The sequence below is a fragment of the Eleginops maclovinus genome, chromosome 13 (assembly GCF_036324505.1).
Source record: "Eleginops maclovinus isolate JMC-PN-2008 ecotype Puerto Natales chromosome 13, JC_Emac_rtc_rv5, whole genome shotgun sequence".
In the NCBI taxonomy this organism is placed as follows: Eukaryota; Metazoa; Chordata; class Actinopteri; order Perciformes; family Eleginopidae; genus Eleginops; species Eleginops maclovinus.
The window spans coordinates 12005654-12019599 of NC_086361.1; the positions used below are offsets into that span (position 1 = coordinate 12005654).

General features: G+C 40.5%; 1 protein-coding gene across 5 annotated transcripts in view; it reads right to left on the reverse strand.

Annotated features, from left to right (window-relative positions):
• Positions 1–13946, reverse strand: part of akap9 (A kinase (PRKA) anchor protein 9) — a 61242-nt gene that overhangs the window by 40267 nt on the left and 7029 nt on the right. For 4 of the 5 annotated variants that reach the window (XM_063898648.1, XM_063898650.1, XM_063898647.1 and 1 more), the window contains exons 2-12: positions 13347–13619; positions 9803–9847; positions 8975–9037; positions 7404–7544; positions 6943–7098; positions 6666–6800; positions 3458–6565; positions 1933–2013; positions 535–682; positions 299–369; positions 89–209 (exon numbers count right to left, since the gene is read on the reverse strand). In XM_063898648.1, the coding sequence (XP_063754718.1) occupies positions 89–209; positions 299–369; positions 535–682; positions 1933–2013; positions 3458–6565; positions 6666–6800; positions 6943–7098; positions 7404–7544; positions 8975–9037; positions 9803–9847; positions 13347–13619 (4342 nt within the window). The remainder of the gene's footprint in view (positions 1–88; positions 210–298; positions 370–534; positions 683–1932; positions 2014–3457; positions 6566–6665; positions 6801–6942; positions 7099–7403; positions 7545–8974; positions 9038–9802; positions 9848–13346; positions 13620–13946) is intronic. The other variant, XM_063898649.1, reaches the window with a different exon arrangement.

The window sequence follows — 13946 nt, forward strand, 5'->3', positions numbered from 1 at the left end:
GAGTCGACTAAACATTCCACAGCACAATGAAAATATGCATTATTATCTGTAGTACTTTATAACTGTATTTCTTTGAGAGACTAATTACCTCTGGCCTCCTGAACAATGGAGGTGGATTCACTAGTCTCCGGTCTTTCCACTGTAGATGGCATCCGGCTTTCTGTGGCAACACCCTCCAAGAACTCTTCACCAAACATCTTCCCAAAACTCTGAACACAGAACAGACAGAGAAGGTGAACAGCTGTGGTAACCCCTGACAACATATTAATAACATAATTAAAGAAACTTAAAAAAATACCTGAATGATCTCACTGCATTCTTGTGACACAGCTTGTAACATGTAGTGGTAATTAAAGATCTGTGGCTTATCTGAAAAAAGCATAGAATATTTCATGAATAATTGTAATCTTTATGGTTCACACACAGCCTAACAACACACACGGTACAACAACTATTATAGATCCATCTGTGCTGATCCATCGTGAATGATAAATCAAAAGCAATGTCTTGCCACAAACGCACACGTCTGCTCACCCTGGTCTCCATCATCTTTCAGGTGCTGCAGTTTCAGCTCCAGTGTGTGTGTGCGGTGCTCTGAATCCTCCTGCTGCAGCTCGATCTGTGCGGCGTGGATCTGAGACAGGCTGAGGCGCTGGGCCTCCATCTGCAGCCGGCACTCACCCTGACCACAGGAATACATCCCGTTAACACACAGATATTATTTAGAGAAAGATGACTGGAACATTAAACACAATTTGTAAAAAGCTAAATATATATTTTCACTAATTCAATAATTACATTTTGCATTCTACATTAGTTGTGCTATATGAATAATTAACATAACTCCGACTACAACAATCTTATTTTTATGATAAAGTAGCAGCACGAGCCATCTGTGTTCGGGATGAGAGGTCGGCTATTATCCCTTCTGTAAACGAGAACAAAAGGCAAACAGTGAGGCCTCTTCCTCTAATTATGCATTAGCACAAATTCATTAGGGTTACAATTATGAAATTGTGATTCTGTTACCTTTGATGTCGGATGCTTTTTTGTAGAGTGCACTCTAAATTTTAATTAGGCTGTATTTAAAAAGGCTTTGTTATGATACAATCTCCCCATCCGCGCTACATCTGACACTGAAGTGTGGAGAGTCCTTTTCAAACTGGCAACTGCTCTGATGTAGCCGCTCTGCGCCTCACAAACAGACTGCAGCTGCATTATGATGTGCCGCAACAACAAAAACACAGCTGCTTTGAACAACATTTGAAAAAGAAAAACAACTTTTAGAGAGAGGAAATCCCTAAAACCTGCCAAAGCTCTTGCACCATGTGTAGGGCCTCCTGCGAGAACCACTCGTATATACATTTGGCACAAATTGGTGATGTTCAGTACCTCTTTTTGAAGGGTTAAAACGCTTTTATTTACATAATTGTAGTGCCCTTGATATTCTGTTTGCCAAATTAGTTAGATTTAATTGTCATATTTTGGCACGAAAAAGTTGTTGCCAGGAAATCTTTCACACCGACAGCTGCCTCGGGCGCTGTCAAGGTTCACCCTCCATACAGCAGGCAGTGTTTCGTCACCGAATGCTTTGATTCAGAAAGGCTTTCTGTTTTCCTTTTCAGAATATTGTTTCATGTCAAAACATTCCCTCTTCCTTTCTGTAACAGTTAGGCTCTGCTCTGATAACACTAAGTTGTTTTAAATCCTCTAATGCTGCTTCTTACACAGCTACATTTGTTGTGTTCTTATCTAAATTAAACTTTAGCAAACATTAAAAACAAAGTGGAAGATATTTAGGATAAGATGAATAAAGGCCCTTGTGTGTGTGCTGTAAAAGAACCTATTTATTGACCTTTACACCAAACTGTATGATGTATCAAAGAGAGAGTGCAAACCAAAGGGCAGGATGTGAGTTTAGGTGACATTTACATGCTCAGTGGTCTCTTTTTCTTCCTCTGCTCCCTGACAGGCATCAGGCTCCGTGTGCTGACCCGTTCCATGTCTGCTCACCTACAGAAGCAAGCAGAATGAAAAATCTGTCTTACATTATATCCTCAGAAACGATGCAGATAAAAATGACATTGATGGAAGAAAGACAATGTGCACCGCGTTGAAAAACTCACTGAGAGGGAGCAGAAAAAAATGAGAAATCAATGTATAATTACATGATCCAGTATCATTTATAGGACATCGTCATGTTAAAGTTTGTCTTTATTTCATCTTTCACCCATTGGGGGTAATGTTTATCAAGTTGAATTACTGCTTTTAAAGTTGATCTGTCTATGTTTGCCTGAACCTCATTATGTTTTAAGTTCCCTTTTTGATTGCATTGATACGAAAAGTAGAAACATTGAAATTGTTTCTAAAAAAAGGACATTTCTACTTTTCATTAAGTGTTAGAGGCAAAAATTAAAACTAGTTTTACAGACTTCAGAGGAACAACTAACTGAGGATAGCTACTGATAAATGTCTTTATTCGACAGCCATTAAGTTATGCATTTAATGAAAATGATACGTAGGAATAAAAAACCTATCTTTCTCCACATCATAAATGTCATCTGGACCATTTTCCAGCCCAGGAGGTGATAAAAACAATATGAAACCCATGAAATGGCAGACAGACACTGCACTGTATCCTTTGTCTGGTGTAAATGAGACACATCTTGAAGTGCCACTGACACAGAAGTGACGGGGGTAAAAATCGATTCTCACCTCATACCTGTTACTCCCTGCAGGACCGAGAGAAACTACAATGTACATATTTTTCTTCAATGGCGACGATTTAACGCAAAATACTGAGGGTGAATGTTTCCTTTTGTTTGGTTTTCAAAAGCAACATAATATTCAGTTTGAGGAGAAGCCGAATAGAATGATTATAAATATTGTATGGTGTTCCTTTAAAAGTAGAAATGAGCAGAATATCGATGAAGTCCTGGCACTTCTCTGTGGTGTGCAGGCTGAAATGTTTGCGCAGGTTTTTCTTCTCCATTATTCTTCCCACAGTTACACACAACCAATGCCTCGGAATGGTTTGCATGAACTTAAAACCCTACGGCTATCTTTTACACAACAGTATGACTGTGCTGCTGAATGCTACCTAGGAGAGCAAGGCTTCAGACACTCAGGAAATATGCAATCATGACCGTTCGTCACTGGAGGGAAAACATGTCCGAGCATAAAACCCTGTCATACTGTTTTAGTGAGAGATTTATATGGCTATGAATGCCATTCCCACATCTTTGATGAAGCTAATAACAATATCAAACATCGCAGCATTCATTGTGAATGTGATATCAATTTTTAATGTGCATGCAGTTTTTTAAATGTATTCTTTTATAACGCTCAGTTTCTGAAAAGCCCTTTCACCACTCACTCACACACGTAATTTAATCAGACCTAGAAGCAATAAAGGAAAAAGCAGCGTTGCAGTGGAAGCATGTGTGTGTGTGCTTACCCGTTTGGTGCCTCCGTCTCCCTGATGTCCGTCAGTGGAGTCCTCTTTACCGGCCCTCTCTCGTGAACATGGCAAAACCTGGCTCTCCATCTGAGGCTGCATCTCCTGCTCTGCAGCACTTGTTGCTCCCTCTTCCTCCAACACTGCCTCCTCCTCCCCCTCCCTTTGCTTTTCTTCTCTGCAGTCTGCTATAGCGGTTCCCAGTTTGAGCTCCTGCTTCGACCTCTGCCGTCTCTTGCGCCTGTTTGACCCTGAGGCTGTGGGCTTGGGTGGCAAGGATGGTCCTTCAGCAGGTCCCTCCTCTACTGGTTTAACCGCTGCTGGAGAAGGAGCCGGTGAAAGGTTCTGGATCTCAAAGGTCTGTTTGAAGCTGTCTCTCTCGGATTCAGCTGCCTGTAAGAGAGACTGAAGAGCTTTTATCTCTTCTTGCATAGATTGAATCTTAAGGTGATGTTCCTCAGAAGACACTGTCTCAGCAGCTTGTCCTTCTCGCTGGAGCTTAGCTTTTCCCTGAGCGTCCTTCCCCCTTGTTTGCTTTCTTATAATTTCCTTTTTCTTTTCCAGCTCTTTCCCCAGGTTTTCACGCTGCGTGATGACCTTCACATTTTCTTGTCTCAATTTGAGCAGATCTTTCTCTAGCTGAGCCACTTCAGACTCTGTACACATCAGTTTTTCTGTAACTTCGGAAAGCCTTGCAGCCAGGCTCTCCTTCTCACTTAAAGTAATATTAAGCTTCTCCATTAACTCAGTAGTATCTTTTTCTGTTACAGCTTGTTCCTGTCTCTCTGTATTCACGTCGTCCATTTTGCTGCAGCTCTCCTTCAGCTCCCCAATCTGCGACTGAAGGCTGGAAATTTTTGCCTCAAATTCGAGTGTCTCCTTCAGGGTCCTCTCTTCTAGCTGCGTTTTCGCCTCAATAAGACACGTGTACTCTTCCTTCAGCTCCTGATAATTTACCTCAAAATTCTTCTCGGCAAAAGAGAAAGTAGTCCTCTGTTTTTCAATTTCCTCAGTGAGCTGAACCACTTGTTGCTGTATTTGATTATTCTCTGCAGTGAGGGTCTCAATTTTCAGATTTATTGAGTCCAACTCTTCTTTCAAAGTGTGATTTGATTCCGTCAATGTCTCTTTTTCCGTTTCCTGATCCTTCCATTTGTTTTCCCAACACCGTTCCTTTTCCCTGGTTTGGTTTTCAAGCACCTCTGTTTTTTTTAGCAATGATTGAATTTCATTTCCCATACGAGCTCGTTCTTCTCCTCCCTTCCTCAGTTCCTCGATCTCTACCTGAAGTTCCTGAAGCTGCTGGACCAGCTCGTCTGCTTTGGAGCTGTGCAAAGCCATCTTCAGATCTTCCTTCAGTCCGAGAATTTGGTGGAAAAGCTCATCCCGCTCTGTGGCAAAACTTGACCTCTCTTTTCGTAACAGATGCAGTTCCTCTTCATAACGCTTGCGCAGGTCATCCAGTGCTTTCTCGTGTTTGATAGCAGCTTCGTTGAGAAGGTTCTCCGTGTTTAGGAAGCCCTCCCTTTGCAATTCCTCCCTAAGCATGGTGAGCTCCTCCTCGTGGCTGAACAGAAGCTGAGTCCTCAGACGCTCTAGCTCTGACTCCTGTGACTCGGCCATGCGGTCCAGAACTGCATCTTTCTCTCTCTCCAGCATCTCCAACTTGATTTTGTAATTGGTCGTTTCTGATTCATGTTTTATTTCTGCTTCCTGAGCCGCCTCCTGAGCAGCATCCAGCTCGCTGTTAAGATTGTCAATTTTTTCCTGGAGGCGCTGCAATTCACCTTGATGGCTTTCCTGAGACATAAGGCTGTGGGAGACCTGCTCCACTTGTTTTTTAGCAGAACATAGATCTAGGAGGAGATCCTCCACCTTGGCCTGCAGGTTGAACTTCTCTTGGGTGACTTGGCTTAGCTCTTGTCTGAAGTTGTCTTGCATTGCTTGGGATTGCTGTAATGTCGCTTGAAGCTCCCTAATGTTAGCATTGAGTGTGTCCACCTCAATGCTAACAGTGGAGCTTTGAGACAGCTGCTGAGATTTCAGAAGCTTGAGCTCAGCGCGATGTTGTTCTGCCACTTGCTCCACTTTCGATTCATGCTGCAAATTAATGGCCTGCTTCATCTGGACTATTTGCTCGCCGTACATCTCATCCAGCTCCGCCCTGAAAATTTCGAGGTTCCTCGCATTCTCTTCCTGCATTTGTTGGATTGTGTCCCCCTCAGAGAGGCTGCCCTGGTGATTACGCTTCTGCAGATCCTCCACTGTGCCCATGAGCTGCATGATTTCGTTAGATGACATTCGCTCTTTCTGTCTGGAGGTTGTAAGTTCACCCGCACAGCTTTCTAACTCCACCCGGTCTTTCTCCCAGTCTAATTTACATCTCTCCATTTCACTTTTACAGCTTTCTAACTCCACCCGGTCTTTCTCCCAGTCTAATTTACATCTCTCCATTTCACTTTTACAGCTTTCTAACTCCACCCGGTCTTTCTCCCAGTCTAATTTACATCTCCCTATTTCGCTTCTACAGCTTTCTAACTCCACCCGGTCTTTCTCCCAGTCTAATTTACATCTCCCTATTTCGCTTCTACAGCTTTCTAACTCCACCAGGTCTTTCTCCCATTCTAATTTACATCTCTCCATTTCACTTTTACAGCTATCTAAGCCGGCCTTGCTGTTTTCCAACTCATCCATGCAGCTTTCAAGCTCTGCTTCTTTTGCGGCCATTCGTTGTTGGAGGTCACTTAGGCTTTTTTCAGAGGTTTCCAGCTCATCCTCGAGCTGGGTGAGAGAGTAGTCACGTTCTGAAATTACTCGCTCGTGCTCTGCTATGATCAAGTCTTTCTCTGAAGGGCCTATAATATTGTCATCAGTAGTCCGTGCCACATGAATAAGTTCCTCTTTGAGCAGGGTCAATGACCGCTCCTGTTCTGTGATTATTGCAGTTAATTCGTTTTTCTCTTTCAGTGTTTGTGCAAAAGACTTCTCCACCGTCCTTAACTCTGTCAGCGACTGCTCATGACCCATAATAACTTTTTCATGTTCAGCTATAAGCAGGTCCTTTTCATTTATTCTTTGTATGAATGATTCTTCGGATCTTTTCCCCAACTGCAAAGAAAATAAATTCTCATTAAAGCAGGGGCAACATGGAGAACATACTCTGCAAACACATGTCTAAAAGATGTCTGCATCACATTAAGCAACTTACCGTCTCCATCTCACTGAGTTTGTGCTGGAGCTCCTCCAGCTGTGGCTGGTATTGCATGAGCTGCTGCCTGGCCTGCAGAAGATCAGCTGCTGTGCTGCTGTGGCTCGTGTTCCTCAGCGTCTCGCCTGCCTGCAGCTGAGATTTTCGCACAAACAAATGACTTTTTAATTAAAACATAGATCTTTATAATAATAGTGTAATTACATGTAGTGGCTAGGGCATATAGGAATGAATAGCTAATATACCATAGAAGTTCACACTTCAAAAACATTCCCACCTGCTGGAACTGAATATGTAGTTTTTGGCTTTGCTCCGTCAGCTCCAGGAATTCTTTCATGATCTCGTCTTTCTCCTCACGAGCCTGCTGAAGGTTAGCTGTAAGTTGCGTGATGATGCCATCTCGCTGCTTCAGAGCCGCCTCAAAGTCCTGAAGCTAGAAAGGTCAAATGCAAGTAAAATCACTTTACAGACGGCTTAAGCATTAATGATGCCACTGAGCAGAGAAAGGATTTAGCATCAGAAAATACCTTCTGGGCTTTCCAATGGGGGAATAAACAAGTTCTCGCCATTACATTGTTGCCAGTTAGAGCTACAGATTTAATTGCACTATGACAAATAATTTGAAACGGATTAAAGTTGACCATTTGTGATTTAAAACCAAACGCAAGATGTGGTCGTGTGAAAATTCCCTGCCAGAACTCAGATATTCACAACAACAATGACGGGTAATGAATGTACCTGCTGTATTCCCTCGGTGCCAAAGGCAGCTCTGATTTCTTCAAGCTCTCGACTCAGCTCCTCCACTGCCTGGGTCTTGGTGGCTAGTTCCTCCTCCATCGTTCCTCCCTTTGTCACCTGTTGCAGGGGCTCCACCTCCTCCTGAGTAGGAAAATTTGCTATTTTTACAGGGTTTTGGTGAAGCCATTAGGATTGAGCTTAGCAATTATTCGCCACCATAAAGCAACAGCAGTTAGTTACAAGAGCCACATGAAAGTGCAATAAATGTGTTAATGGTGTTTTTGCGAAGGATTGCTTTACAGATTCTGATCAAAATGCATCTCCAAAAACCCATAGCAGTTTAGGCAAAGTCGGTCTATGTTAGTAGGAAAATAATTCAACTAAATACCTGAAAATGTCTCTTATACTGTTAAAAAACATGAGACATTTTGGGTCTAGCAATGTTGTTACACTTTCAATTTAAAATCAAAAGCCTTGTGCCATGGTGCTGAATACTTATCGTTTAGGTAATAATTAAAATGTCTCATCCCACACTAAATTATTTCATTTTAATAATGTTGAAGAAAAACACAGCACCTCTCACCGTTGTATCAGGTTTGGCTGTTTTGGTGCAGGAACTATAGACTACCAGATGTAATGAAAACAATTTAATACATTTGCACTGTGAAATCAGTGCTAAAATATTTAAGGAAGTGAGCTTTCAGACAGAGACCTTCTTCAAGGCGGGATAGGTAGCAACCAAAGGTTAGAGTGACTTGTTAGCCTTCACAAAGAACACTTGTGTGGCTTAAAATCAAGGGAACTGTAGTCCTGTGAATGATGGACTTCAAGTTTAAGACCCAGGTTCTGCAGCGACAGTCAAGAAACACTAAGCATATCGAATATATACAATTCACAATATAAAGAATATGCACCAATAGAGATTAATGCTGCAGCCCTTAATCCACATCGAGTATTCGGATTGTATTATAGATTAAAGCAAAACACACAAGTCGAAAACCTTCATCAAATTTCAATGAAACATATTAAGTTATAGTAGCACTTTTATATTATAAGAACAGTTCAGTTTATATATTACTTCTGATATTTTTGCTTTTTTTTTTAACATCTCATATTAATTCAAACAGTTGGTACCTTTTCTAATCAGCACCTCCTTGGTTTCCCTCTCATGTTCAAATATAACCTGAGTGGATCTGTGCTCTCTCCTCCAAACTCTTCACAGTCCTTTTTCCCCTTTATTCTCTTTCATTTCTCCCGGAGGATTCTCCTTCAGTTTTCACAAATAATTGACACTTCTAAAATGTCACAAGGCCCTGTTTGAATCCTAAACTGGTCAGCCATTAGTGCTTTTAAAATTGTCATTCATAACATAGTAACATTTCTCTTCCCTACAATACAGCGTTTAAATTCCTATCACACATACAGTAAGGTTATGGTCCAGTGAGTACAGCAATCAACAGGCTTGGTTAGTGGGTTACAGGAAATATTGCACAGGACTAAAAATGTAAGCAAACAGACAGTTACGTCCAGCAGCCGAAAGCCGAGCCAAAAGAACTGCTTGATTACTGTACCCAGATAAAATCCTTCGAAGGCATCATTAGGTTCTCTGTCATCTCCTCATGGCATCCATTCACCTGTTAATTCACAACGCTGTCAGCCAAACTTTAAGATATAGGAGCTGTTATGGAAAAGTCCACGTTTCAAAAGTCTTAATTGGGTAGATTTGTAGTGCTAAAAATGTATTTTATGGCAAAGGTTTGAAAATCACATTTAAATCACCCTTTTACAGATTCAGAATTGTCTTAGTTTAGTTTTAGATCAAATATATTCTTAAGATGTGATTCACAAGTTTATATAAGTTCAATCTTCACAAGCATGAATATCCTGATAATAAAATCATTTATCTATCAGATTTCATAAACAAAATTCAACTCAAAGGGCATAAGGGAAAAAGTTTCACTTATTTTCCAGACAATAAGTGGCTGGGTCTGTGGTTGGATCTTTAGTGATGTATCCACCAAAGGAATACCAGCATGGGATATGTTATAACCTACCTAGTAGTCTGAATGTGCAGGTGTGTACTGGCAAGGGTTAACCTGGCTAATAAGCTGTACAAATATAACACGTTCACAAAATCAACAAAAGCATCCATTGGTAGTTACACAGGGATCTCCAGCAGCCCATCTTAAAGAGGCTCCATTATGCAAGGTGCATCCATGTAAACTTGGCATTGGTAAAAACATCTAGAGTAGGAATGGGAGATAAGGTATTGTGTAGAAGGACAATAAAATATTATATCCATGTAGCCCTTGACATTATCAACAGATCAAACGGGGGGGGGGGGGGAAAAGGTTTCTCTCACGATGTGATGATACATTTTTTCAGAACGGTCCCCTCACCTCTGAGGAATAATCTTCAGCGGTCGTGGACACTTCACTCTCGGGCTGCAACAGAGGAGATTAAGACAATATAAATCAGTACTGAATTTAAAAAATGAACAGACAGTAATAATATGTTGAATTAAAGAATAAAATATGAGCCAGGTAAAAAACGTGATCTGAATGTTAACGCGTGACAACTTAAGCAACGTCATAGATAGTACATGACAGACAATGCATCACAATTGAGCATAATGTAAGTCAAATATACATGTTGGATATGTGTAATCTTTTATTGTGAAATTAGAGCCGGACCCTCTTGTGATTACAATTCCAGAAATCCTCCAATCTTGCACAAAATGAACATGATTAAATGTGTAATCATATCAATTTAAAACCATGCGGTCCGATTTCTGTGGGCACTCAGCACTAAAATATGGGCATAACCTATTTCCATCACACAGCTCCTTTCTCCCCCTCACAGGGTAATGACAGCCATTATTTGACTCTATTTTCGGGTTAATTCATGGGTCATAAATTTAAACTGTATGAAGTCCACGACCGGAGCAAGGGAGAGTTTTACTTGGATTGATTGCAGATCTCGAAAATCAGCTCAAACTGCGTAGAGCAACGTGCACGGAGAACAGGACACGTGAACCCTTGGTAACAACCTCATTGATGCGAGACCATGAAGTTTTCTTGCCGCTGTCTAAGGCGTCCTCTATGACTCAACACTCAACACACTTATATTTGTAATTACTTGAGCTGTGAAAGACTTGAGAATGGAAAACTCTGATGTTGTTATGTTTCCACAGCAACCGTTTCCTGCTGACAGAAAGCAGTGTCACAAACAAACCTCGAACCTGTTGTAAAAAAAAAAGGATAAACCATTAAACTAATTCACACAACACTGTATGTATGGCTCAGTTTGTTTGGTTGTTAGTGTTTCATAGTCCATCTCAGTGCTTTATGTTCCACAGCCTTTTATAACAGAGAGGATTGTGGGTCGATTTCAAGGTAAGAAAACTTTCCGCACATCACATCATTCATACATTCAATTAACCTTAAGGTCTGCAGAGAAAGTGTTGCAAGGCCACAGGAATTGGTCACACAGGCCGACGCATCCCATCCTGTTTAAAAGGCAATTGTGTGTTTCCATGGCAACTGGAAGTTTAGTGGGCATGTACCGCATCAAGTGTACAGTGGGTCCAGAGCGGCTGCACAGCGGTGATAAAAGAGACTGAGAGGACTCGAGTCATGAATAAAGTGTAAGAGCTCTCAGATCTGGGAACATTCCTTTGAAACTGATTTCAAATAGCTTATCTTCTGCTAAAAATGTATTTATCAGAGCCATTGTTGAGAGGTTTAAAGGGTCATGTATGTTTGTAAAGCTTACAGAACAAATAATAACTATGCTTTTAACAGCTTTTGGTTCCGAGTAAAAATATCAGACCATTTGTTGCATTATGAAAGTGGGCTGGGCTCACAGGAGACGCAGACATTTGATTGGGTATTTAATGAATTTGTAGAAGCATTTTCATCCCTTGAAAGTTTCAAATAGCATGCTGGATGAAGGTATTGGTCTGTAGTGTATTAGGCAAACTAAGAACTAAGCAGTTTAAAACTTCGACCCTCAGCTCAGAACAACCTCAATCATCATCTCTCTCCTCCAAACTCTTCATTCACCTCCTTCTGGATTATTCTCCTCCAGTTTTCACAAATAATTTACACTTCTAAGTTTTTAGTACTTTCATATAGTAGTAAAGCCTCCTCCAGGCAAAATGACTCGATGACAAATGAAACCAGATGCATGCTGCAAAGAAATCACAGAACGTCTTGAAGATGCTCAAAAGTCCAATCTTTACCGTTGGAATACAACATTTCAAATGAGGATGAGGATTCATAGTTACCAATCATTTTATGAAAAAAATACTTGGTTTTAGATCAAATATATTCCTCTGTAATTTGGTACTAATTACAGGGATATTAGTTTTTTCCTTGAAGGAAAGGCTCCATTATTATGCTACTGGCTTAATAATTGGTGATTGGAAATGTTATTGTTGTGTGTGCTTGATTGTGAACAAATGTCATTTAGAAATGTTCTTTCTGCAATGTCTAAAGGTCTCAGTCATTAGTAACTTTGAAATGTTGGTTTGGGTTGATTGTGTCAGACTTACAAAGGCAAGACATCTCCAGCTGAATCTTCTCATTAAAGAAAAGCTTGAATTATAAAATTCAGATGAAATGAGGAAACAATTCATTTTCCTGCCTAAATTCCTACATCATCGCCCTATGCTCTCAGTGGGACCGGTTGTCATGACAGCTACAGCGGCTCATTTAGCTCCAGGAGACAAACCAAACTCTTGAGAGGACGATGATCATTTTAACAACGACCTATCACTGCTCGTGTATCTCTCACATCTCTCACATGCTCTTATAAGCGCATGTTGACGATAAAAGACTGACGCCATAAAATGCATTATGTTGAAAGGCTTTCCTGGCGCAGCAGGAGCAGACTACATCAGACTGCAGCATTAGAGACAGAAGAAAGGCTTTTCTGAGGAAGGCTCATGTTTAGAAAGGCTTCAAATGTGTCCTTTCACTGGAGACAATTAATGACAGGTTCATGAATAAACATTATTCATATTTTGAGAAATTGTGTGTCACAGAGAAATATGCTGAACGCTGTTTAAAACACACAGACAGTGAATCTTATTATACAGTTAGAAGATGTCTTTTACAATATTTTAAAGCAGTACATTTGACCCCCATAATGAATGAATAAATAAATCCAACATCACAACCAAACTGTGAATGTTCAAACCAGTTCTGAATTTAGATTGGAGTCAGAGCCTTAATATCATGTCAACACTAAGAATTGTTTCTGAAATGCATCAGATAGAACAGATGTGCTCTTAGTTTAATAATTGAAGGCTAACTTGTTAGAGCCTGTTTGTTAATGTTTCAAAATAAAATTTACTTTAACCTGTGGATGTATCCTTGGGCAAGATACTTTTTGCTCCCGATGGCACTGCCAACGGTGTGTGAATGTGTATGAAAGGTAGTTCCTCTGTCTAGAGCAAGGTGTGAATGGGTGTGAATGGGTGAATGACTTTGAGGGGTCGAAAAAATGACCTGATAAACTCTATACAAGTACAGTCTATTTACCATTAACCATTTAGGCTCAATTAGTTGTTAACTCAATTAGTATAGAATTAATTGCCAACTACTTTGATGATAAATTCATCTTTAAAGTAAAAAAAAAATCTGTGTTTTTCAACTTCTCAAAAGTGAATATTTATTGGGTTTCTCGGTTTTCTTTGATATTAAACTAATTATATTTTGGAGTCTGAACTACTAGATAAATCAATTTAACAATTCAAGTCAAATCGGCCTTCAGAAAATGTTCAGGTTAGAATATGTTGATAATGACAGTGGTAATTAACTGCAGCACTATCTATCATCAAATTTGTTCTCAGACATGAATTTTTGCACCTTTAGCTAATTTTGTGTTCATTGAATGATATATTTGGACAGTAAAACTGTGATAAACGATGATGTGTACCTCTATGGTGTAGGTCTGGTTATGTTTGACCGTCTCTCCACTCCGCAGCGTCCTGGCGAAGGTAAACTCCGCAGTGGGGGGGTCTTCATTCCCTTGTTGTGATCCATCCCATCCTCGGCCTGAGATTTCTTCTCCTCCCACAGACTGATCCGGCTCGACCTCCACTCTTCCCTGAGAATCCCCCTCAGACTCCTCAGCCGCTTTCTTTTTCTTTTTCTTTTTCTGATGCTTCTGGGAGTCCGCTTGAGCTTTTCTCTGCCGATACTCAGCCAACTGGAGAGGGAGAAACAGACAGTGTTAAAGAATAACAATTACATTTTCAGCTTCAATAGCGATCCTTAAGTAAAAACATTTGCTTTAACACTTTAAACCTTCTTGGAAGGGTTATTCTTGTCTACATCTCCAGCTGGAGCTTGTTCTCAGATCTGTGTTTATCTGACCTTAATGCTAAAGCTTCAGAGCATAACCACCTGCTTTAGCCTGATTCACAACTTCTTTAACCTAACACAAACTAACTACACAACTAATAAAGAAAATAAAGAAAAATAACTAATGAACTTACTCCGAGTCGACACAGATTGCCCAAATGAAAGTGCTGCA